At 41.4% G+C, this 25,788-nt stretch overlaps 2 protein-coding genes across 3 annotated transcripts in view; both read left to right on the forward strand.

Annotated features, from left to right (window-relative positions):
• The first annotated feature begins 1,604 nt into the window (after positions 1-1,604).
• THUMPD1 (THUMP domain containing 1) lies at positions 1,605-11,677 on the forward strand. Of its 2 annotated transcripts, none has more exons than XM_030212782.1 (4): positions 1,605-1,974; positions 3,137-3,299; positions 4,992-5,240; positions 10,352-11,677. In XM_030212782.1, the coding sequence occupies exons 1-4, from the start codon at positions 1,759-1,761 to the stop codon at positions 10,627-10,629; spliced, it is 906 nt and encodes a 301-aa protein (XP_030068642.1). In that variant the 5' UTR covers positions 1,605-1,758; the 3' UTR covers positions 10,630-11,677. The 2 variants fall into 2 exon arrangements, with proteins under 2 accessions (XP_030068642.1, XP_030068643.1); XM_030212783.1 differs by having other exon boundaries at positions 1,605-1,863.
• A 9,285-nt stretch (positions 11,678-20,962) lies between these two features.
• PDILT (protein disulfide isomerase like, testis expressed) overlaps positions 20,963-25,788 on the forward strand; it is a 54,047-nt gene continuing 49,221 nt past the window's right edge. The window contains exon 1 of the mRNA XM_030212057.1: positions 20,963-21,241. Coding sequence (XP_030067917.1) covers positions 21,043-21,241 — 199 coding nt within the window. The 5' untranslated portion in view covers positions 20,963-21,042. The remainder of the gene's footprint in view (positions 21,242-25,788) is intronic.

A 25,788-nucleotide genomic window follows, 5' to 3' on the forward strand; every position in this document is an offset into this window, starting at 1 on the left:
CCTCCATTGCCCCTGGTACAAAATAAGTACCTGAATATATGTAAACAGCTTTGAATGTAGTTGCAAAAACCTCAGAAAGGCGGTATATCAAGTCCCATTTCCCTTTCCCTATTTGAGATTCTACATGGAATTTTGCTACTATTGGAGATTCTAGATGGAATGTTAAAGTTGCTATTCCACTAGCAGGACGTCAGACTCACAGAAACAGAAGCCTGCGTGGCCACATTGGTGATCTGCAAGGCAGTGGCGTACCAAGGGGGGGGTGGTGGGGGCGGTCCACCCCGGGTGCACGCCGCTGGGGGGGGTGCCGCATGCCGGTCAGCTTCGTTCGTTTCCATGCATGGAAACGAACAAAGCTGACCGGTGCGCGGCACCCCCCCCAGCAGCGTGCACCCGGGGGTTCTTTCGCCGGGGTGGGGAGTGTCCTTTCGCCAGGGGGGGGGCGCACTGCACCGGGGGGGGGGGGGCGGGGTGCATCAGCGATCCACCCCGGGTGTCAGCCCCCCTAGGAACACCACTGCTGCAAGGGCAGGCTTCTACATAGAATGTTGCTAGTGGAGGAGTAGCCTGGTGGTTAGTGCAGTGGACATTGATTCTGGGGAACTGAGTTCGATTCCCACTGCAGCTCCTTGTGATTCTGGCCAAGTCACTTAACCCTCCATTGTCCCTGGTACAAAATAAGTATCTGAATATATATAAACTGCTTTGAACCTAGTTGCAAAAAAAACTCAATAGAAATCTAACAAAATAAAACATGGAAAAGAAAATAAGATGATACCTTTTTTTTATTGGACATAACTTAATACATTTCTTGATTAGCTTTCGAAGGTTGCCCTTCTTCCTCAGATCGGAAATTTGCTTATTTCCGATCTGAGGAAGAAGGGCAACCTTCGAAAGCTAATCAAGAAATGTATTAAGTTATGTCCAATAAAAAAGGTATCTTCTTATTTTCTTTTCCATGTTTTATTTTGTTTGATTTCTATTGATAACCTTAAGAGTGGACTAACACGGCTACCACACTCCTCTACTTAAAAAAAACTCAGAAAGGCAGTATATCAAGTCCCATTTCCCTTCCTCTATATTGTGTTGAAACCCAGAACAAAGATTAGCAAGATACCATAAAAGTGTGACTGCATACAGGGACGTGCATTCCCTGCCTTGTCTGGATTTTCTTCACAACATTTGTGAGTGATTTTTTGTTTTTTAAACAAACCCTAGGAAGCATGAATTAATAGTGAGAGACAAATGTGTATGAGTCAGAGCAAACCCGAAAGTGAAATCACACATTGGTGCCTGTTTTTAAGCTTTTCAGGTGGAAAAAATATTTTGAAAAGCCTATATTTAAAAGCCCAGAAGAACGGTGCTGAAAGCTGATGTGTGCTTTGCTTACGGGTTTTCCAGGAGTATGCATAGAGCGCTGCACTTATCGCAAAACGCTTGTGCGCATGTACCAGACAGTTGACCATTGTGAACCTATTTTTTCAGTGCAACTCCTGGGGATGACGGCTGCGCAAGGAAAGGGAGACGAACCTAATCGGCTTCAGGTGTTTGACGTCATGCCGCCTCCTATTCTAAATCTAACCTCTTTTGTCCCGCCCCTAGGTTACAGGAGGGGAGGGCGGCGGGAGGTCAGGTGACGTTAGTTAGGCCTTCGTTTGAGACGGTTTCTTTTTAAAAATTGTATTGTTATCATTTTTAGTACTGAAAATATTTAATGGTAGTAATAAAGTAGAGAGTTCCCACGGAGCCACGAAGGCCATGAGCTCGGACCAGGAGCCGCTGCAGCGGGCGGGGAAGAAGCGCGAGAAGGCACAGTATGGAGGCTTCGCCAGCAAGCGGCAGAAGGTGTGCAAACAGCTGGAGGTGGGCATGCAGGGCATTCTCATCACCTGCAACATGAACGAGCGCAAGTGCGTGGGCGAGGCGTACAGCCTGCTGAACGAGTATGCCGACCAGTTGTACGGGCCGGAGAAGGTGGGTTCCGGAGCGGGGAACAGATCCCACGTGCAGGCACCGTTGCAGTGGGGTCCAGAAACCTCTTTGATTCTGCTGTGTGACTGAGGCTTCTGCTCTGTTCGTCAGCAGGTGGTGACCATGTTTTTGTTCTTTGAACCGGGTGCGTGATTACAGATCCGTGGGCTTTTTCTCTGTGTAACATTTTTACCACACACATCTGGTAACCTTTTAGAAAACATTTCAAAGCAGCGCAAGATGTGGTAGCAGTGCAGATTAGTTTGGGGTTTTTTGTTTGTAATAAAGGTTGTCTTTTTGTAATAAATTATAACAAAGCATTGATGAAATCAGAACGTTCTCCAGAATATCCAATGACAAATTTTAAGCACAATTGTGTACATATTGTGAGCACAAAAACTGTCAGGTGTTGTAAAAACATCAACCACGGTTTCTAACATGTAAAGTACAGGTAGTAACATTCACTAACCCAGGGATTCTTAATTACTACTACTTAACATTTCTAGAGCGCCACTAGGGTTACGCAGCGCTGTACAGTTTAACAAAGAAGGACAGTCCCCTAGGGACGCACCAAAACAGTGTGGTTTTCAGGATATCCACAATGAATATGCATATGAGAGATTTGCATACAATTGAGGCAGTGCATATAAAATTATCTTGTGTATATTCATTGTGGATATCTTGAAAATCAGACTGGTTTGGTGTGTCTCAAGGACTGGGTTGAGAACCCCTGCACTAATCCATGGTAACCTATAACACATGTTAACAAGTGTTTTTACTGAATGGTCATTAAAAATAATGTGTTCATCGCAAGTTCTATTAACATATGTGACAGGTGCTGAGTCCTGGTGACTTGCCTCCAAAGCAAGGTGCATGATAACTATATTTTGTTGCACTTTTGCCATATTGAAAAAATGCTGGCTGACATGATTTTCAGATATATTAATGTCTAAGTAAGTGAAGTTGGGAAGGTGAAGTTTAGACTTAGTTATACTTGTTGTTTAAAACACCATTGCTATTTCTTCTCAGAATTGTCATGTTATACATTACGTAATGTATCAATCCAGCAATGTGGCTAATAAAAATGATTGAACATTAATGTCTAAGTAGATGCTTGGTGCCAAGAATTGGAAGCAAAAGTATTTAGAGGTATTTTGTTTAATAGTTTACAGACGACCACTCATCAGAAAGTGATGAAGATGACGTTGAAGCTGCCCTGAAGAAAGAAGTTGATGAAATTCGTACATCAACAGAGAAGAATTTGAGACGATTTCAGTCAGTGGAGAGTGGTGCTAATAATGTGGTCTTTATTAGGACCCTCAGTGTGGGTGAGAATATAATTGTGCAACAAAAGTGTGTGTGTGGAGAGCCATTAGGTTCTTGTCAAGCATATGGCAAAATCATTGCGGAGTGGGCAAAATTGTCATATACAGTTATCCTGTTGCATCTTTTGCTTCAAATATCCAGTTCCCCTGCTCTGTAGCTTTCTGTGAGGTGAGTGATGGTTTGAATAAATGTGTTGGAATCGGACTATAGCATTAACGTCACTTTGTAGAGCAGGGCATCCCAAATATGTCCTGGGGGACCCTCAGCTGGTCTGATTTTTCAGGATATCAATAACTGTGCATGAGGTAAATTGACAGATGTTGAGTCTCCTTCACGCCTCGTTCCTGTAATTTAAGCATATCCCTTTCACTCTCTCCAGGCACTTACTCATCCACCCCACTCATCTTCCTCTTTTCTCTCTCAGCTTCTTCCTGGGCATAGCAATGGCACCCTACTGCTGGCAGTAGATGACAGTGAACTTGCAATTCTACTGCAAGTCCCAAATTGTAGGCATCTAGTACATAGGTAGTGAAATGGGGGGGGGGGGGGATGACAAACAGAAATGTCCAGCAATTCTGTATCCATGGATCCCACCATGGCAGGTGAAGCAGAACTGAGCAGTAACACCAGTACCATAATCGGCAACCAGTGTATCTCTTGCCCCTATATCCACTGGCTGTGGATCTTGTCCTAATTTAGTATTCTCAGTTCCTGCATATGGACTTGAATGTTCCACTGATCCACATTCACTGTGTGATTATAAGTGTGACACACCAGTGCATGTAGAGGTAAAAGAAACCACCAAAGAACTGTCCCTGATAGGTTAGTCTTCTTGGATTGGCAGCCAGTGAGGAGGATTTAAGATGTTGGCTGATGGAAATAAGGGATTGGCAGTGAGGCAGTATTACAAGGGTGAGCTGTCAAATGGGCTGTTGGTGTTGTCAGAAAGGGATCAAAAGGGTTGTGTAGTGTGTGTGTTTGAGATTTTGTTTTTGAGGGGGGGGAAGAGTGAGTGTCAGGAAATGTAGTGGGAAGGGAGTGTGTATGGGTGTATGTTTGCATTGGGGGCAAGGATGTGAGTGGATTTACCCCCTTGTCCTGGACCCTCATTTCTTCTTTTCTCCCTCTGATGCTCATCCCATTGCCATTCCCTACCCCTCCTCTCTTCTTAGCACTGATCACTAAAATTGCTTATTCCAAAAAGGATAAGGGAAGGGGGGAACAGAGGCGAGAAGAGGGTAGGGGATATGGACACAGAGAAGTGGAGTGAGGGAAGAGGTAGCAGAAGATTGCTGATAGCTGGTTTGATTTGACCCCTCTTCTCCCCCCCCCCCCCCCCCCAAAATATAAAAGCATTTCGCTGCCACTGACTTGTGACAGATGTTTCCAGACTTGGGAACTGAAGATACGTTCTTAATGTTAATGGATGAAGTAACAGTTCAATATTCAGTGTAACATAGAGAGTGGTAATTTTTTTTTTTTAAGAGAGTTCTTAAATTGTCTCAGTTGAGATTTTAGTGGTGTTTGCCCGTAGAAGAATTATGCAAAGAAATTGCACATGAGTTTTTGGTACTTCAGAAGTCCATTCTTTAGATGAATTGAAAACTGAGGATTGGTAAGATGGTTGAATAGCTTGTATTTATGAAACAAATCTAACTTTGTACTCTATTCTGCCAATTATGTGTGTTATGCAGAACCTGAGAAGTTGGTGCATCATATTTTAAAAGACATGTACACGACTAAGAAGAAGAAGGCAAGAGTTATTTTGCGAATGCTTCCCTTCTCTGGCACTTGCAAGGCTTTCGTGGAGGATATGAAGAAATATGCTGAGACCTTCTTTGTGCCTTGGTTTAAAACACCTAACAAGGGAACCTTCCAGATTGTATACAAAGCTCGTAACAACAGCCACATGAATAGGGAAGAAGTCATTAAAGAATTGGCAGGTACAGAGCTTCAATATAAGTGTTTCATCTCCTAGCAGTGGAGTGTCTTGGTAACTAGGGAAGTGCACCTTTTATTCCGTGCAGAAGTGGGTGGCATTAAGACAGGATGGGAAAACTTGCCCAGGCTACTGTGTAAACCGTAGGGATGGCATCACTGGCCTGTGCAGGTCAGCTGAGGGAGACAGTGGCATTGACGAGATGGGGCATACAGGATGCTGCTGCCATTGAAGTGGGGGAGGGTTGGTTTGAGTCTGGGACTGTTAAGTGCCTGAGACTGAATATGCATGTTTTGTTATTTATGGGTTATGGATTTTTTTTTGTTTTGTTTTTGATGTACTGATGACAGGACATCTGAGTGTTTTACAGTAACTTAAAATATAGAATTAAAGAAATTCATACTTCCTAAGGATAGGCAATAAGCTATCAAACATATAAACGGCGAGTGACTGAACTCACTTGCAAATGTGCAGTAAAGACCCTCTCTGTCCCGCCCCCGCGTCAATACGTGATGACGGGGGCGGGACAGAGAGGTTTTCTACTGCGCAAGGGGAGGGACGAAACCGCCGTCGCTACCACTTCCCCCCCCCCCCCCCCCAAGGTCGCCGCCACCACTCCCCCCACCCGGAGTCGCCGCCGCTACGCACCCTCCACCCGGGCCCTCGCTCTGCTATAGAAACAGCGTCAATGCAGCACACAGCTCAGCTGAGCTGCCGTCTGCCTTCCCTGTGTGCTGTGTTCACGCGCTGTTTCAATAGCGAAGGGTGGCGGTGACTCCGGGGGGGGGGGGCCTTGCAGCGGCGAGGAGAAGGGGCCTTTCAAACCCCCCCCCCCCCCCCCCCAGTCCTATACTAGCCCGTTTTTACGGGCTCAACGGCTAGTAATATATAAAAAGAGAAAAACAGAGATAGTTAGTTCCAAATGAATGTCTTCCGGCCTCTGGCTGCTCCCAGCGTCATGCATTCCCAAAACTTCTTCTGAGAAATACTAATTTCCCAAGTCAAAAAGTGTCTTTGAAAAAAATTAAGTTTTCAGTCCATTTTTAAATCATGAGAGAGACATCTGCAGGCAACTGGTTGTGTAATGTAGGAGCAGTAACTGAAAGTGTTACTTGATGAATAGTATCCAAACGAATGATTTGAAAAGAAGGAATTGCCAACAGATTTTGTTGACAGGATTCTGAGTACATGAGAAGAGGCATAAGCTATTATGTAGTGATATAAACATGACTGCTCCAAATAGTAGATTTTGAGTGAATATCGAAATCTGAAACGGAATTTGCAAAGCTATATAGGAAGCCAGTTCTCCTTTTTAAGGCATGGAGTAACATTTCAAACCTGTAATCATCAATATATATAAAAGGCGAGTGTCGTACTCACTCGCAAATGCGCAGTAGAGACCTTCTCTGCCCCGCCCCCGCATCAATACTTGATGACGGGGCGCGGAACAGAGAGGGTCTGTACTGCGCATTTCTGAGGGAGGGACACCGCCGTCTAATGCTCCCCCCACCTGAGTCGCTGCCGCCACCCACCTTCTACCCGGTCGGGCCCTCGCTCCACTATTGAAACAGCGAGGGTCCGGGAACGCAGCACTGAGCTCTGCTGAGCTGCCGACATCGCCCTTCCTTCTTCTTCTTCTCTGCCTCTGTCCCGCCCTCGACGACGTTATGTCACACGAGGGCGGGACAGGCAGAGAAGAAGAAGGAAGGCCTGGCCAACGTCGGCAGCTCAGCAGAGCTCAGTGCTGCGTTCCCGGATCCTTGCTGTTTCAATAGCGGAGCGAGGGCCCGGCCGGGTGGAAGGTGGGTGGTGACGGGGGGGGGGGGGGGGGTGCGAATTCGGAGGGGGAGGGGCGGGCCTTTCAACCCCCCCCTCTTCCTATAATAGCCCGTTTTTACGGGCTCAGTGATTGTATAAACACAAACTTCTCAAAATGTAAAGTTTCCCAATTAGTTGATTTATTTGATTTTAGAGAGATGAAATTTCTCAGCTGAAAATAGAGAGGGAAGCACTAATAATTTTTTCAATATCTTTTTGGTTCAGTACTGTTTGTTTGGAAAATAATGTGGAGAATACAATCGGTTTCCCTGATCTTAGCTGTTTTAGTATGTGGCCCTGTTTCTCTAACAAATTATATAGCTGAGATGGGAGTGAATGGAGATAGGGATCTTGAGATATGAGCTTTACCACAGATTTTAATCCATGTATTACAGTCTTGAGAAAAGGATAATCTGAACATTTTGTTTCGTAAAACAGTGTCAAGATTAAATATTTCTTCCTTGGGTTTAAGAGGGGACAAAAATTAAAGCTTCCTTGTCATCAGCAGCAGATGAATCCATTAACTGATGGGTTATGTCCGCCTACCAGCAGGTGGAGATAGAGAACACTGAAAACCCATAGTGCTCTATGGATGGCTAGCTCCATCTGCCTTCAGTATTTCTCTGTCTCCCAGCAGGTGTGGACGTAGCTTGATCAGCTCCTGGAAAAATTCTGCCTGGGGTGGCTCCTGTGCTTTGCCAGTTGAAGCTGGGGTGTTGTGGCTGGTGGTGCCCACTGAAGGCATATAGGTTCGCCCTTTCCCTGCCTTACCCATCCCCCTGCCTACCGGAGTACCTCTGTTGCTGCCTGCCTCCAACTTTCCTCACAGCGTAAAAAAATAAAAAAAGGAGTACGCATTGGTTCTGCGTAGCTATTCTGAGACTATTTTCAATGTGCAGCTTGACCGGAGCTCGTTTGACTCGGTCTTTTGAGGTGAGAGTGGTGCCCATCTCCTCCGGGGAGGTCCCGCGGACGCTGTTCCGATCGGGTAAGTTTTGACGCAAAGCCGCCATTTTACTTATATAATTCCGTCCGGTCGGACAATGGCTGCTGAAGCAGTTAAACGCTGCTCCCGTTGTGGTAAACGCAGATCAGTAGTGGGGCTCTGTAAGACGTGCTCTTTAGACGCTAGAGCTAGTACGAGCATGATGAGCGATGATTCTTCCCGCTCAATGGAGCTGGCAGCGGGCACCATTTTGGAAGCGCTGCATGTCTCGACCCTCGCTGTTGCGGAGGAGTTTGAGGGCAGGGGGACGCCTCGGTTGGAGGCTACCAGAGGAGCTCCTACTCCTAATTCGGAGACGGAGGGTCAGGGTGAGTTTTTCTCCCCGGCGTTTGCGATTTTAATGCATAAAACCTTCATGCTGAAAAGAGCTCTGCTGCAGGTGTCTGACCATGCGCTGTTGCCTGGTTTCCCCCCGGGTGTTGATGGTCCGGGGCTGGCTGCTTCCCCCGAGTGTTGGAAGGATGCTAAACATAGATGGGTAAATTCCCTGTCGGAGAGTGGCGCACTCCCCTCCCCTCCCCCCACCCACCCATAACTCGCTGTAATTAGGTATGGTTCCTCATTTAAGCTGCCATTCTTCCAATATCGGTTGTTCAGCAGTAGGAAGAGTTTATTTTGGGCAAGAGGCCACAGTGTGGCTCTCAAGTTAGAGTTGATTTCCTTTGTTTGCTGTTTGATGTATGGTTATAAGTAAAGAATGACACGGGGACAAAGTTTGTGCAGGATGTCAGACTCACAGAAACAGAAGCCTGCGTGGCCGCGTTGCTGATCTGCAAGGGCAGGCTTCTACATAGAATGTTGCTAGTGGAATAGCTATCAAAAACAGCGAAGATGACGCAAAAAAGAAAAAAATTGAAAAAAAATGAAGAAAAAGTAAAAAATAAAAAGTAAAAAGAAGAAACAACAAAGAACAAAAAAAACAAGCATGTATCTGTTCTCTGGTTGTATCAATATTTCTGTGAAGAGTGTTCTGTCAAACGCTACCTTATTCTAATCACTCTACCTTAATTGTCAGTGAATGTGAAGCTGATTTGCAGCTACTCCAGTGAGAAGTTTTTGGCTATAGTTCTCCATAGCGATTGTTGCCAGAATGCACACACAGCCTTTTTTAAGGTAGAGTGATTAGAATAAGGTAGCGTTTGACAGAACACTCTTCACAGAAATATTGATACAACCAGAGAACAGATACATGGTGTAACAGACTCCTGACGCAGGCCAGTTGGGCCGAAACACAGCTGTGTCGAGTCATATCACCTTAATAAATTCATACTTTATCATTTTTGTGTCGTCTGTTTTTGATTTTACTTTTTATTTGCTTGTTTTTTTTGTTCTTTGTTGTTTCTTCTTTTTACTTTTTATTTTTTTACTTTTCATTTTTTTCAATTTTTTTCTTTTTTGTGTCATCTTCGCTGTTTTTGATAACTGTTGTTTTTTTGCGAAGACTGGTTTCTTCTGTGTTTTGGCTAGTGGAATAGCAACATTCCATGTGGAATCTCAAGTAGTAGCAACAGAATCTCAAAGAGTAGCAACATTCCATCTAGAATCTCCAATAGTAACATTCCATGTAGAATCTCAAATAGGGAAAGGGAAATGGGATTTGATATACCGCCTTTCTGTGGTATTTTGCAACTACATTCAAAGCAGTTTACATATATACAGGTACTTATTTTGTACCTGGGGCAATGGAGGGTTAAGTGACTTGCCCACGATTTTTATTGTAGGCATACGCCGCCTCTTCACTGGAGCAGAGATCTCCTAGTAGTGCTGTATTGCAAAGATGGTGTTTCTCTCATACACATGGCTTCTGGGTGCAGTCGAAATATGGAAGCGTGCTACGCTGTGAAATCACTGCTGTTGAACAGCAAATGGAGCATTTTTCTCTCTCTTGGTGAGATCATCTCTGATTAAGGGGCCATCTAAGCTCGGTAGTGCCACCCAAGATAAATGGTTTATCAAAATCAGCATGGTTATTTTGAAACCTATGCAGTGCCTCACCTCTGAACTTGTGCCACTTGAACCTCTATTTAGCAGAAGTATAAGGCCCACACCTAAAGTATCTTTGTTTTGTTTAAATATGCAAGTTAAGGTAAAGACTGAACCATTGTATACAGTTAACCTATTTTGTTAGAAATAAACTACATCTTGATCTTTAAAAAAAATAATGGTGTCTTAGTTTTGATGTTCCTTTTTGTAGATTTGAGTTTCAAAATGACAAGTGATTGCTCACCAGCCCTCTCATCTAGCAGGAAAGTAAAATAATTTCCCATTTTAATCCTGTCTGTCTTCTGCAGGTATTGTAGGAAGCCTAAATCCTGAAAACAAAGTGGATCTTAATAATCCAGAGTATACCATAGTGGTGGAAATTATAAAAACTGTTTGTTGCTTGAGCGTAGTGGAAGATTATGTACTGTTCAGAAAATATAACCTGCAAGAAGTGGTTAAATGCAGCAAGGAGGAACTGCAGCAAAAATCAGCCATACCAACCAAAGAAGAAGAAATAACAGAAGTAAAGCCAAAAGAGGAAACTAAAGCCGACCAGCACCATAAGTTAAGTGTAGATGATGCTTGACAGAAGTAACATTGAGTGGAAGACTCCAAACCAAACAGCCTGGAAAGCTGTCATGGAACTGTTTGGGTTGTGCAACTGCATTTCAGAGTTTTTGCTTTGTTTTTTATTTTTAAACATGTGGGACTTGAAGTTTTTAATGTTTGAACTTTACAAGAATGTTATATTTACATTTCATTTATAGTGTTTATAGTTTGCTTTCCAAAGTGCTGCGGATGAGCAGGGTACATAAAACAATATGCATTTTAAAAGGTGACCAAAGCTTTGAATTTGCTTGCAATTCTGTATGCTGTTTTCTTCTGAGTGTTTGGTACAGGATGCAAACAAATGGTTTTGATAGCTAATGTTGCAAGCAGTGCTACTTTTATGTAATAGAAGTGGCCAACAGCATATATCAGCTAAGTCTGTAGGTGGCGTAGGGTAGTATTGGGTTTGCATCGGTGTCATACCTATATGAGATAGTGGAGTGGTTCGGTTGCCTTAACATGCAGTCAGATGGTATATCAGTCTATTGCCCTCCTAGTTTGTGTGTGTGTTTTTTTAATGGTAGCATACATACAAACCTTATAACATTCTTTGAAGTACCCAACTTCAGTCTTGGGGAACGAACCGGGTGTTTTTTTAAAATTTATTTATCTTTTGACCCACTATTTTGTGCTGCTCCTGGGGCATTTTATTGCTGTATTACAAAGTTTGGGGGAGGGGGGTGTTAATGTATATTAGTTGATTGCCCTAATCTCCTTCTTTAATACTGGCAGTACATGTAACACATCTTTCATGTACTTCATAAGGTACAAATTTTCAGAATAAAAATTTGGGCTGTCAGTACATGTGAAATTCGGTGATAGTACCTTTTACACCTTAACTGTTCATCTTGCAGTCTTTAAAGCAACAGCGTTTTAATTGTTTGGTTAAAGAAGCCAATGACTATATTCTGACCCTATATCAGAATCTTTCTGTGGAACTCATGCTTCTGGGTTTGGAATGTGTTGATACAGTGTATTACATTGTAAAATCTACATTATTCATAGTAAATTAAGGTTGTGGAGTTAAGTTCAGTGTCTTTTCTATCCATGTGTAGAAACTGCTAAACAACCTTTAATCCTGGCAGAATGCACCAGTGTGGCTGTTATGTTCTTGCTTTACAGTAAGAAAAATTTCTGGTAAATATTGTAGAGGAGTGTGGTAGCCGTGTTAGTCCACTCTTAAGGTTATCAATAGAAATCAAACAAAATAAAACATGGATAAGATGATACCTTTTTTATTGGACATAACTTAATACATTTCTTGATTAGCTTTCGAAGGTTGCCCTTCTTCGTCAGATCGGAAATAAGCAAATGTGCTAGCTGACAGTGTATATAAGTGAAAACATTCAAGCATTACTGTGACAGTCTGACAGGGTGGGAGGATGGGGGTGGGTAGGAGGTATGCATGGGGACATCAAACCATATCACTAACAGGATATTCTAACAGGATGGGTGTGGATAGTTGAGGGGTGGGGTGATCAACAGAGAAATACAGCTTTATGGTTTATAATGGGCTAGGAACCCCAGATCCTTGTTAAGTCCTTTCTGTTGGGTGTTAAAATATTCAATCATTCTGACTTCAAAGGTCTTATGTTCTTGTATGGTTTTAAAGTTACCTTTCAGGATTCTCACTGTGAAGTCACTGGTACAGTGTCCTGGTCCTGTAAAATGCTGACCAACAGGGGTGGGAGCCCTACTGGCACCAGTATTGTTCATGTGATGTATTTCTCTGTTGATCGCCCCACCCCTCACCTATCCACACCTATCCTGTTAGAATATCAATGATATGCTTTGATGTCCCCATGCATACCTCCTACCCACCCCCATCCTCCCACCCTGTCAGACTGTGATAGTAATGCTTGAATGTTTTCACTTATATACACTGTCAGCTAGCACATTTGCTTATTTCCGATCTGACGAAGAAGGGCAACCTTCGAAAGCTAATCAAGAAATGTATTAAGTTATGTCCAATAAAAAAGGTATCATCTTATCCATGTTTTATTTTGTTTGATTTCTATTGGTAAATATTGTGAAATGCCTTATAGTCGTAACCACACATGCAAATTATGCTGCCATCTGATCAGACACGTGTACGGTTCAGACGGTGTGGTAGAGAGAGGTGCCTTAAATGAAGACCGTAATGCTGTTTTAAGGAATGTTTAAAAACAGCATACAACCCCCTGATGTCCAAAAAGAGAGAATGAATTTCTAAAATATTTTGCAATGTGTGAGTCTTAAGTAGAAAAAAAGCACAAATGCAAATGTCTGCAGTGTGGTGGTAATCCTTTACTGAAAAGCAAAAAAACATTTATGCTATATGACTGCTGGCTCGGCCTAAGACATCCGAAAGGTATATCGTTATGAATGTGAATGTATGCAGGAGAGACTGGGTTACACATTTCCAATTATGTCTTTGCAACAAATCTTTACTGTGAGCATGAGTGAGAATTCAAGGGGGGTTGAATTGCCTCTCTGAATTCATTGGGTCCTTTTATTGACAAACTGTTCAGGGACTACACTTTCATAGCTCACAAGTTTGTCCCTGTCTCCCATCACTTCCCCTCCCCCCCCCTTTTTTTTTCTATGGCCAGGCTGAAAAGAAAAACATCTGTTTTTAGAGATTTATTTTATTTATTTATTCTCTCATACCCCACAGGCTCAATGTGGCTTATATCGCACCGCAGAGGCAAACACCAATGCAATAAATTAATCTAATATAATAATAAATCTACAATTGAAATAGGGAGATCAGAAGTAGATCACGTTGAATGACATGTTTGGACAAGCCTACCACCATAAGGGGGCACGAAAGGACAACACATGATAACATGACAGATATAAAAATGGGGTGGGGGGGCTTGGGCAGAGTGTGCAGGCCTGTCTGATCCTTGATTTGGATTGATTGATGTATGGAAAGTGGGTGTGGCCACGTGTCAGGATATGCAAATTAGCTTTGACAAAAGCTGGTGAGGTATACTACTTATACCTCCTCCTTACTTGAAGAAATGTTTAAGGTTTTTGTAATTTTAATCCTTCGGTGATGAATTTTCTATGAATTTGTAGCAGTCCATGTGGTTCTAATACGATGTGGACACAAAGAAGAGAACAACCCCTGCGTATCAAGGCATAGAGCAAAAATGAAAGGGGAAGACCAATGCAGTTCCACAAGCAATGTGCTTAGGACCGTCTACTTCAGGCCTTTGGTAGATTGTTTTCCTCCAGAGTCTGCCTCTATCCCTTGATCTTCACAATCATCCAAACCACCTTTTCTTGCAAAGCATCCTGACTACCTAAATGTGCCATCACCACACTATACTGTAGGAATGGGGTTAGGTTGATTGCTGGGTTTTAAACCACATATTGCCTGATATTGAGACAAAATGTTCACTGGTTTCACCTTAAATGTTTTTTTTTTTGCAGCCTGTATCTGTTGCATTTGCAGAGCAATGCTGAAGTTGTTGAATTGTCTACATTTTCCTCAGTTTTAGCCAGAGACTATTTTAATTTCGGGAGTTCCTTCTCCTAAATGGTTTTGCATAAAAGTAGTTTTTTTTCCAAGATAGAGTGTGCTACTCTGCTTCATTGAAAGAAGTTGCCTGCCAAACATAGATTAGCTCCCTATAATATCACGTTCATGAATGTCACTGTTGGGAGACTGGATGGACCATTCAGGTCTTTATCTGCTGTCACTTACTATATTACTATATATATATATTACTTTTTTTTAAAAAAATTTTATTTATCATTTTACTTAATTACATTCACATTTATCACGTAAATGTAAGGAAAAACAGAAATCAATATAAGGAAAAAGAAAAAAAACATTTTCTCTCAACAATATATATAATTGTCCACAATTGGGGGAATCCAAGATCAGGAAAACAATTTCAAAGAAAATAAGAAAAACACCAAGTGGTTAATCTTACAAATTCATATTTTCTGAGGGAGGAAGGTTAATCGGTAATTGCAGCCGGTACAGTGGTAATATATATATATTACTTTTAAATATGGTTTGATGATTCAGAGATAATCTACACTAGTCTTGTTATTCTTTGAAATATTTTATGTAGTTGCTTTACTATTCCTACTTATTTCTGTAGTACTACTCAGTTAGACAGTTCTCTAGTCAGACATGTACTAGACAAGCCCTTTTTGATAGGGCGTACGATTTGTTCATGGTAAATAAGGCTAATACGAGAGTAGGAAGTTTTGTTTATTATGGGAATGATTAAAACATCAGTCTTTAAAGTGTTAAGATTAGCCTCTCTTTGATTAGGGCCAGAGATTTGTTGCCAAAGAATGTGGTAAAAGCAGTTAGCTTAGCAGGCTTTTAAAAAGTTTTGGATGGCTTACTAAAGGAAAAAAGTCCATAGACCATTATTAAAAATGGACTTGGGGGGAAAATTCACTGCTTTATTTCTAGAATAAGCATCATAAAAAGTATTGTACTTGTGACCTGGATTGGCCACTGTTGGAAACAGGATGCAGGGCTTGATGGACCTTCGGTCTGTCCTAGTATGGCAATACTTATGTACTTATGAGATGGTGCCATAACTGAGGAGGTCTATTCAGGTATATTCTGCAGCAAGGTGGAAGAAACAGAGTCTGGAGTTGTGGTAGAGGAGAAGGGCACCAATAAGCGACTTTCTCAGGAACTCCATTCATGGGGTATGAGTGTAGGAAAAGATGAGAGCAGATATACTGTTGATGTATCAGTTTTCTGAAATTCACATGAACAAAATATTTTTAAAAAGTGTGAAGTACAGTGTAGGATTTTTAATTGAATGGTGACAAACAGTACAAAAACACCTCAGTGCAAAGTTACACTAAAATGCAACAATTTTTCAACTGTAATTGTACAATAGCATACTAGCTTATGTTTATATCAGGAACAAGTGTATTAAAAAAAAAACTTTTCTCCGTATTGAATGCTTTCTGGTATGTATCTGTCATGTTAAGTTGGTTTATATGAAAAACATGAGCACATTCAGAGCTATTCAGTTTGTTCATGTAGTAAAACTGTTATAAATTGGATGTGGTGGGACTGGTCCAGGAAATTAATGTTACATTTCCTGGTCAGGCCTGGGCATGGTGCAGAGATGGTGTGTGTAGACCAAGAAGGGAAGAAGGAAGATGGCTGCCACACCTGTGGAGGGTCTTACAGCCCTGGAAGGAGTGCACCAGCTACTATTTTGGAGATGTTTTTATTCCACAGGGGCCCCATGAATGACACAGTTTTGCCATTTAGTGAGGGCAGAGATTTGTAGAGGTAGAAAAACAGGTAAGCAATGAAATTTAATTTCTTCTATAATGATCATTTTTTTATGCCACATTATTATTAGGCAGAGGAGTGCTTTTGTAGCTAGATTTTTTTTTAAATCCTTGACAGTTCTTAATGCAACAGCCTTTGTTGACTAATTTCCCTAGTCCTGAAAAAAACGGGTATCATGTAAACCTTGATGATCACGTAGTACGATGGAGCTATTTAACATTTGTCCAGAAGATGGCACTCCAAGCAACACAATGATTCAGACTAATACCTCAGACCTTGAACCAAGAGTAAGCTACAGAACAAGTATCCACTTGTTTAAGTAAAATGCAAAGTTACACCCGTAAGAGATCTTGCATCATTATATAGAAGACAATCCCAGCCAAGAAAATAAGAAATAAAACTTAAGAAAACATGCAAATCCTCTTTAGACCACCTAAGACTGGCGGGAGTGAAGAAAAGACCAGGAAATCCTATATGAAACTTTAACAAACATTCATTTATACCAGAGGCCTAGTCTAAATCAACTCAGCTACCCTTATAACTTAAATCTTCCTCTCTGGAAACTGCTGGAAGATGTACTGAGCCAAACAGATAAGTTAGAGCGATAAATCACCTGGACTGGATGGTAAACACCCCAGGGTACTGAAAGAAATCAAACATGAAATTGCTGATCTGTTGGTGAACTGTACCCTGTTGTTAAAATTGTTCGTAGTACCTGAAGATTGGAGGGTGGCCAACGTAATGCCAATTAAAAAAAAAAAAAAAAGTTCCAGATGTAATCCTGGAAACTATAGACCGATAAGCCTGATTACCTGATTTCAGTGCTAGGGAAAATAGTGGAAACTATTATAAAGAATAAAATTAAAGAACACACAGACAAACGTGGTTTAATGGGACATTGTCAGCATGGGTTCAGCTGAGGGAAGTCTTGTCTCATCAGTTTGCTTCATTTCTTTGAAGGTGTAAAAAAATGTGGATAAAGGTGAGCCTACTACTGAGCCTGTGGATAAAGGTGAGCTGGTTGATGTAGTTTATCTAGATTTTCAGAAAGCTTTTGACAAAGTTCTCATGAGAGACTCCTGAGAAAATTAAAAAGTCATGGGATAGGAGGCAATGTCCTATGCTTTAGGGATTTGGTTATTGGACAGAAAAACGGGGTAGGGTTAAATGGCCATTCTTTATATAATACCCATATCCATACAGGAAGCCAGTGTAATAACTGCAAAGAGGGAGTAACCTTATCTAACTTTTTTAACCTAAAAATTAGATGAGCAGATGTAGTTTGGATAAGTTGGAGTTTAGTTATTAGTTTAGCTGATAATCCCAAGTTACAGAGAATTGCAATAATCAATATGGGAAAGAACTAACACCCTGAACTAAGAAACCAAAAGTGCTTGAATCCAAATAAGATCTACTACTACTTATCATTTCTATAGCGCTACAAGGCATACGCAGTGCTGTACATTATACACAAAAAGAGAGACTTTCTGAGTTTAAAAAATGTTTTCTGCCACAGATGATTAATTTGTGATTCAAGATCAAGGATCCAAAATAATACCCTAGATTCCTTTTCAACAAGAAAAGATAGCCCTGCCAGAAATAAAGCACAATGAGAATGAGCCAGCTTTATTAATAGAGCTAACCTCTTCAGCTGTGGATGGAAAAGTATTCCAGATTTGATCCGCTATTACATTATCTCATGGAAAGCCATGGCCTGATGTTCCTGGGCCAGCAGAGCCTCCCCCCCCCCCCCCCCCACACATGGGTCCACAGGTCCTATTTTTTTAATGCAATGGTGGTCTAAGGGTGGTTTTTGGGCAGGTGCAAGGCCCAGTCACTCAAGCCCATTCTGGTGCCTTCAGGAAAATAGCATCCCTAGTAGTGGCTACCACTAGGGCTTGTGCTTCCTTATAAGGAAATGACCCCTAGTGATAGTTTCACCATTTTCCTGACGGTACTAGTCCAGTGGTTCCCAAGCATGGTCTCGGAGGCACTCCAGCCAGTCAGGTTTCCAGGTTATCCACAATGAATATTCTTGAGAGATTTGCATGCACTGCCTCTATTGCATGCAAATCTCTCATGAATATTCATTGTGGATGTCCTGAAACCCTGACTGGCTGGGGTGTCGCCAGGACCAAGTTTGGGAACCACTGCAGTAGTCTGAGAAGGAGCTACTGGACCTTGATCCTGCCCAAAGAGACCACCAGTGCATTGGAGGTAGCCCCTGTGGGTGTATGCCCGTGGTGGTGGTGGGAGTGTGTTCAGCTGGGGTAAGGGGAAACCCTGCTTTGTTGGCCTGGGAGGCCGTGACTTCGGGATCCTGACTGACAGTTTTGGAAGGTCTGTGATAAGGGCTTCATTCAAGGAGACAGTTTCACTTAGATGCACACAGCTTCCCTCTTTTAGTCACTTGCAGGCACACTAAAACACGTTAAAAAAAACAAAACAACAAACACACATAAAAAAAAAAAAAAAAAACAACACACACACACTCTCTCTCTCTCTCTCTTTACCTGATACATACAACCATATCCCTGCTTCAGATTCAAAAGCACAACACACACCAGTTGATTCTGCTAGTGTGTAATAACAGATGTTAAATATTTAGCATTCTCAAATGACACCTGTAGAATAATTGTTTTTAGGATTGGTGTTGTCTCTTCATGCTGTTTTAGTTCTCACTTTAGGTTGTTATGAATTAATTGGTTTTGCCAATATTCTGTTACTAGTTTGTGACTGCCAATTTGGAATGAAATGGGCTCTTCAGCTTGGAGAAAAGACGGCTGAGGGGAGATATGATAGAGGTCTATAAAATAACGAGTGGAACAGGTTGACGTGAAGTGTCTGTTTACGCTTTCCCAAAAATACTAGGACTAGAGAAAATCTTTCTTCACTCGACGTGTAATTAAACTCTTGAAATTGTTTCCAGAAAATGGAAAAGGTGGTTAGCTTAGCAGAGTTTAAAAAAGGTTTGGATAGCTTCCTAAAGGAAAAGTCCATAGATCATTATTAAATTGGACTTGGGGGAAAATCCACTATTTCTGGGATAAGCAGCATAAAATGTTTTGTACTTTTTTTTTTGGGGGGGGGGGGGGGGGGGGGGGGGGGGGGGGGGGGGGGGGGGGATCTAGCCAGGTATTTGTGACCTGGATTGGCCACTGTTGGAAACAGGATGCTGGCTTGATGGACCTTTGGTCTGTCCCAGTATGGCAATACTTAAGTACTTATGAAAAGAAGCCATGATTTTAGTAAAGCCTTTGAGATGGCCCTGCATAGATTACTAATATGGAACACATTAGGAAATGAGCCAAACCTTTTTTAAACCCTGCTAAGCTAACTTCATTTACACCTAGTTTCAAAAGGTATAAGTCCAGTGCCAAAAATTTTGGCATGTGATCCATGCTAAATATTATTCTATATAAGGCACACACCATCTATGGAATAGTGCTTAATGCTGATTGAATTCCCTTCTAATAGCCTTTAAACTTCTACTCCAGTCTATGTTTGGTGGTCTGCTCTCTCTTCTAGTGGTGAAACCAGCCCTGAGATATGAAAAACAAGCCTCTTCATGTATGACCCTTTTACAATCCATACAGAATGCCTAAAAAATGAACTTGTAGCCAAGCTGCAAGATTATGATGGGGAATAATGGATAAATTGTAACTGTTCTACATAAGAAAACTCTTCTAATGCACATTAATTCTATTAGCCAAGGAGATAAAAAGCCTTTGGCTCAAATTCAGCTTTTTTCATATTGTCAATGAAGGCTCAGTTATGTGATGGATGATGGAAGATGCACTTTCTTCTTTGGGGTATTATTTCTTAGAAAGCATCCTGCCTTTCAAGTTACAGGAAATGATAACTGTTGATCTCAGACCTGTGGGAGCTTGCCTGATCTGAATACACATTGTTTGGGGTAAGGAAAGATGTAAATTAGGCTGCAAAACTTAAGGTTATCTTCTGATCAGTTCGAAGTGAAGAGTTGCATGGGGACAGAAATTTCACCCATCCCCTATGGAATCTAATCCATATCCACCTGTACCCGCTAAAATCCATTTCATCCTCACCCATCCCCATAATTAATTTCCTCCATCCCCACCTGTACCTACAGGAGTCAATGCTATTCTTTACTTGCAGCACTCCGTTTCCTCCCAACCCCACCCAATAGGCTCCCGTGGATTTTGGATGGTATTCCCTATTCGACCAATGAGTGTTACAAGCCTCAGTCTTGTGTTCCAGCTGCCTCTTTGGCTGCTGAAATTGGTACTCAATGCATTCGTATTTAAGTACCCATTATAGAATGGCATTGAGTGCCAATTTTGCTCATTGTTGACTTTTGAGCGCTATTTACTGAAACTACTTACTGCGCAGTAAAGTACTTTTCTGTGTCGTAACTGAATGAGAATATGATGGGGACGTCCCCAACAGTTTAGCACTGCATTAAATACTTATATTCTGCATGTACCTATGATGGTTCAATGCAGTTTTACAAATTAACGTAACTAGGCATACCCAGGAATTAACATTGTTTTCACAATTAAAATCTGAACCCTGTGATTCCAGCAATGCACATTTTTGAAACAGAAATGTTTTCAGCAATTTATGCAATAGTGTATAATTAGTTATAAAGCGAACTCTCACCACCAGCCTATTCCATAACAACCACATTATTTTGTATTTCACTGGCTTTACGCTTACGGTGCATTAATTTTTGCACTTTTAGTAAACAGGCTCCCTAAGTTTATGAATCCAAAGAACGAAAGTCCAAGTGGATCAGTGTTGGAAGACCCCCATTTCTAGAATCTGGTAGTAGAGAGGGCATCCATGATAACAAATAAATAGCAATGCAAATCTTACAATAATAGCGTCTTGTCAAAACTGAAAAAAGAAAGAGAAAAAGATCAAATACGTAGCAGTTCATTTGATTCAAAAAGTGCACACTGCACAGTCTGTTTGTAAGAGCTCTTATCAGTTTTAATGATTTGAGAGCAAAGCATTTGGAGCGTTGATAAGGTAATGGTCATTCTAGTTACAGGTATCCAGCCAGAGAATTGTACATTTCTTTTCTCCCTCTTACATCTCTGGCAACCCCAGCACCCAAAGTAACAGAAACGCAGCATGAGAACACTGTGGATCTTCCTTCTGATTTTGCCACGTTTCTGTCTGCTCCTCACAGAAGATGGAAAGGAGGCTAAAGCAGCGAAGCCTAAGAAACACAATCGGCCCAAAATTAAAGAGGAGGCCAATGTTTTGGTGCTCAAATCAAGCAATTTTGCCAGAGCCCTTCAAGAAAATAAGTATCTACTTGTCAAATTCTGTAAGTGGTCTTCCTTTTTCCCCTGTGTGATGTAATGATAATATACCACCTAGGGTGTACATTTATTTATTTATTTATTTATTTATTGCATTTGTATCCCACATTTTCCCCACCTATTTGCAGGCTCAATGTGGCTTACATTATACCGTAATGGCGATCGCCATTCCGGAATGAGAAATACAGAGTAATATTACATTTAGAGTACAGAGATGAAATAAGTCATAAGAAGTAAATATACAGTTCAGTTCAAGCAGTGAAGATCAAGGGTGAATGTAAAACATTCTACAGTAATAATGTGAATAAGTAGACAAAAAGAGTTCAATGTTAACTTGTTTAGATAAAGTTTTGATGTCTGGTCATTTATGAGGGATCCTTTAGGTAAGTCTGTTTGAAAAAGTGAGTCTTTAATATTTATTTCTTTATTGCATTTGTATCCCACATTTTCCCCACCTATTTGCAGGCTCAATGTGGCTTACATAGTTTTGCTAACATTGTCGTTACAGGATAACAGATACATTTAGTATTGGGCAGAGATTAAGTAAGGGAAGAGAGAAGAAGGAAGTCTGTCAAAACGTGCATAGTTTTTGTGGCAGTTGGTAGAACATTCCACAATTTTGTGCTGATATAAGTGAAGCCAGATGCATAAATTGATTTATATTTAAGACCTTTGCAGCTGGGGTAATGGAGGTTCAAGAAAGTGCGAGATGATTTTTTAGTGTTCCTTACTGGTAGGTCTATGAGATTTGACATGTATAATGGAGCCTCGCCATGAATAATTTTATAAACCAGGGTACATGTTTTGAATACAATTCGATCTTTTTAATGGGATCCAATGTAATTTTTCTCTAAGGGGTTTGGCGCTTTCGTATTTCGCTTTTCCAAATATGAGTCTAGCTGCAGTGTTTTGGGCAGCTTGGAGTTTCTTGATGATTTGTGCTTTGCATCCTGCGTAGATGGAATTGCAGTAATCTAAGTGGCTCAGCACCATTGATTGCACCAGGTTGCGGAATACCTCCCTTGGAGAAGAAAGGTCTGATTCTTTTTAGTTTCCACATCGCATGGAACATTTTCTTTGTAACATTTTTCGCATGACTTTCAAGTGAGAGATTTCTGTCAATTGTGACTCCCAGGAGTTTCAAGGTGTCTGAAACAGGTAGAGTATGGTTTGGGGTGTTTATAGTGGTAAATTTACTCTTGTTAAATTGCGATGAAAGGATAAGGCATTGTGTCTTTTGATTTATTAACACCCCTTAAAAATGTTACTGCATGACAAATCAACTTTGCAGGGATTAACTTATGAAAGAATACACATAAAATCAATTTGTATATGTTAAACATTTCTAAAGTGCATTAAAAAGTTATTACAATGAATATGTGAAACAAACTCTGAATGTTAGGAGAAAAGGATGTAAATAGAAATAAAACAGAAAATAAGATATCTTTTTTTATTGGACTAACTTATCATCTTATTTTCTTTTCTCTGTTTTGTTTTATTTCTATTTATTACCTTTAAAAGTGGACTAACACGGCTACCTTACCTCTTTTTTTATTTATTTAGATTTTGCTTGCACCTTTTCCAGTAGTAGCTCAAGGTGAATTACATTCAGGTATACTTGAGAAAAGGCCAAAAACCCAAAAGTGAAGTGAAAAACTTTCTCCAGTGCACATCCTTATTAGCAATGTGCCTCTTTGAGTACAACTGGATGAACAACTATTTGAAAAGGGAAATGGGACTTGATATACCGCCTTTCTGAGGTTTTTTGCAACTACATTCAAAGCGGTTACGTATATTCAGGTAGGCCTCAAGCTGGTTGGATTTTGATGAATTTTCTGATTTTCCCGACAGTGGCGTTCCGAGGGGCGCTGACACCCGGGGCGGATCGCCGATGTGCCCCGCCCCCTGGGTGCAGCGCCCCTCCCCCGTGCAGCGCGACCCCCCCCCCCAGCGAAGGGACACCCCCCCACCCCGGCGAAAGAACCCCCCTGGGTGCACGCCACTGGGGGGGTGTGCCGCGCGCCGGTCAGCGTCGTTGGTTTCCATGCTCTCTCTGCCCCAGAACAGTTCCTGTTCCGGGGCAGAGGGAGCATGGAAACCAACGACGCTGACCGGCGCGCGGCACCCCCCCCCAGCGGCGTGTACCCTGGGCGGACCGCCCCCCCTTGGTACGCCACTGTTTCCCGATCTGCTGGAGAAATATATTGGGTTTTGGGGAAAATATTGAAAAAAAAATGTGGATTTGAAAAATGTGTTTCAAATAGTTAAAAAAAAAAATCTATTGGTCAATATTCAAAACGATTTAACTACTACTACTACAAATCATTTCTATAGCGCTACCAGTCGAAGGCAGCACTTCACAATTGAACATGAAGAAGAGACAGTCCCTGCTCAAGAGAGCTTACAATCTCATTCAGGACAAAGAGACAGGACAAATAAGGGGTAAGGGTAGGACAAATTGAATCTGTTGGTGCGAGGCAGTATACTTCATTTTATTTAGAGACGATATTTCATTGGCTCCACTGTCAATCAGTATATACTTTGTGCACCCACTGATCGACCCCTGATGAAGGCTTTTTTAAAAGCCGAAACACGGACCGTGTTTTTCTGGAACATCTCACCCTGGTGTCTCGGATTGATCTCTTGAAGTTGTGTTTTCCACTTCCTTCTGTCGTTGAATTTTTGTGGAAACTGCGAACCCCTTTGCTTCTGCGGTAAGGGTAGGACAGACAGATAGGACACGTGGGGAAAAGGGACTATTGAAGAGAGGAATACAAGATAAAAGTTACGAACAAGTGAAAAGTTAGGAGTCAAAAGCAACATCAAACAGGTGGGCCTTTAGCCCGGATTTGAAGGCGGCCAGAGATGGAGCTTGACGTAGTGGCTCAGGAAGTCTATTCATTTAACTGGCCAGAAATAGATGCTGATTGGTTAAATTGCTTGTTGGGGCTATCCACTAATTTTAACACTTAACTGATTATCGCTGCTGAAAAATTAGTGGTTAGCACCTAATAGAAAACCGGCTATTTTGGGGGCATTCCAGGGGCGGAGTCAGCAGTTAACCAGCCAGGTAACAGCATAAATGGGACTAAATAAAAATGTTGCCATACTGGAACAGACCGAAGGTCCATCAAGCTCAGTATCCTGTTTCCAACAGTGACCAATCCAGGTCACAAGTTACCTGGCAAGATCCTAAAACAGTACAATATATTTTATGCTTCTTATCCTAGAAATAAGCGATGGATTTTCCCAAGTCCATTTTAATAATAGCTTATGGACTTTTCTCTTAGGAAGGTATCCAAACCGTTTTTAAACTCCACTAAGCTAACTGCTTTTATCACATTATCTGGCAATGAATTGCAGAGTTTAATTACACGTTGAGTGAAGAAATATTTTTTCTGATTTGTTTTAAATTTACTACTTTGTAGCTTCATGGCGTGCCCCCTAGTCCTAGTATTTTTGGAAAGAATAAACAAATGATTCACGTCTACCCATTCCACTCCACTCATTATTTTATAGACCTCTATCATATCTCTCCTCAACTGTCTTTTCTCCAAGCTGAAGAGCCCTAGCCACTTCAGCCTTTCCTCATAGGAAAGTTGTCCCATCCCCTTTATCACTTTCATCGCCCTTCTCTGTAACTTTTCTAATTCCACTATATCTTTGTTGAGATGCAGTGACCAGAATTGCACACAGTATTCAAGTAGTAACCCATGACTGTTTAATTTCTGAATATTGATTTAACCAACTAATGTGTTAGCTGGTTCTGCTAAAACTGGATATTCAGTGCAAAAGTCCAGACATGGCCCAGCATTGAATATCTGGAAATAACTCAGGCAGCGGTCAGTAAAACGCTCACCACCAGTGGTGGAATATTTGTCCCCCAATGTAGATCCACAATCTGATCAAATGTATTTGGGATTTTTTTTAAATATTAGAAGTGAACTTTTCAAATCTGCTTTGAATTTCTCTCAAAACGTCCAAGAAACACCTTCATCGGTGATCAAAATTCTTCCAGGTTTGTTGATGAAGTTTGCGTATGTCTATAAAAAAATGAAATGCTAAATGTTTTAAATCCCAATGTATTTCTTTTTTTTATTCTATCTAAGCCAGTGAAAGCTGGAAAGAATTATACAAAAGGAGCTGAGAATGTCTGCCTATTTTACTGTCTGTCTAGGGGCAAAATAACTCTCTGAAAATTTAACAGAAGGGAATGAAAGGCATGAGGGAAAAACTGGAAAAATACATAAGAAGTTTGGAAATGGACCAAACTGGACTGGAGGTTGCAGAGAAATAATCTCTCCTCCCCCATAACAAAATGGCCCTTGCATTTCTATGAGACGAAGGGGCTCATTTTTGAAAGAGAGAAACGTCCAAAAAGAGTCATAAAGCAGCATTTGGACGAATTTCTTCTCGAAACGTCCAAATCGGTATTTTTGAAACCCATATTGCATAGATGTTTATCTATGCAATTCATCTGTAGGGCATCCAAATCACAAGGGGATTTGTTGGGGGGAGGGTTTAGGGCAGGCGTAGGGCGTTCCTAACATCT

Source organism: Microcaecilia unicolor, chromosome 8 (assembly GCF_901765095.1).
Source record: "Microcaecilia unicolor chromosome 8, aMicUni1.1, whole genome shotgun sequence".
Lineage (NCBI taxonomy): Eukaryota > Metazoa > Chordata > Amphibia > Gymnophiona > Siphonopidae > Microcaecilia > Microcaecilia unicolor.

Excerpts from the sequence above, each read along its gene's own strand:
- THUMPD1 (XM_030212782.1), top strand. The coding sequence starts at position 1,759 with ATGAGCTCGGACCAGGAGCCGCTGCAGCGGGCGGGGAAGAAGCGCGAG. Across the intron at positions 1,975-3,136 it reads AGTTGTACGGGCCGGAGAAG|TTTACAGACGACCACTCATC; the intron begins GTGGGTTCCGGA and ends TTTGTTTAATAG. Across the intron at positions 5,241-10,351 it reads AGTCATTAAAGAATTGGCAG|GTATTGTAGGAAGCCTAAAT; the intron begins GTACAGAGCTTC and ends TGTCTTCTGCAG.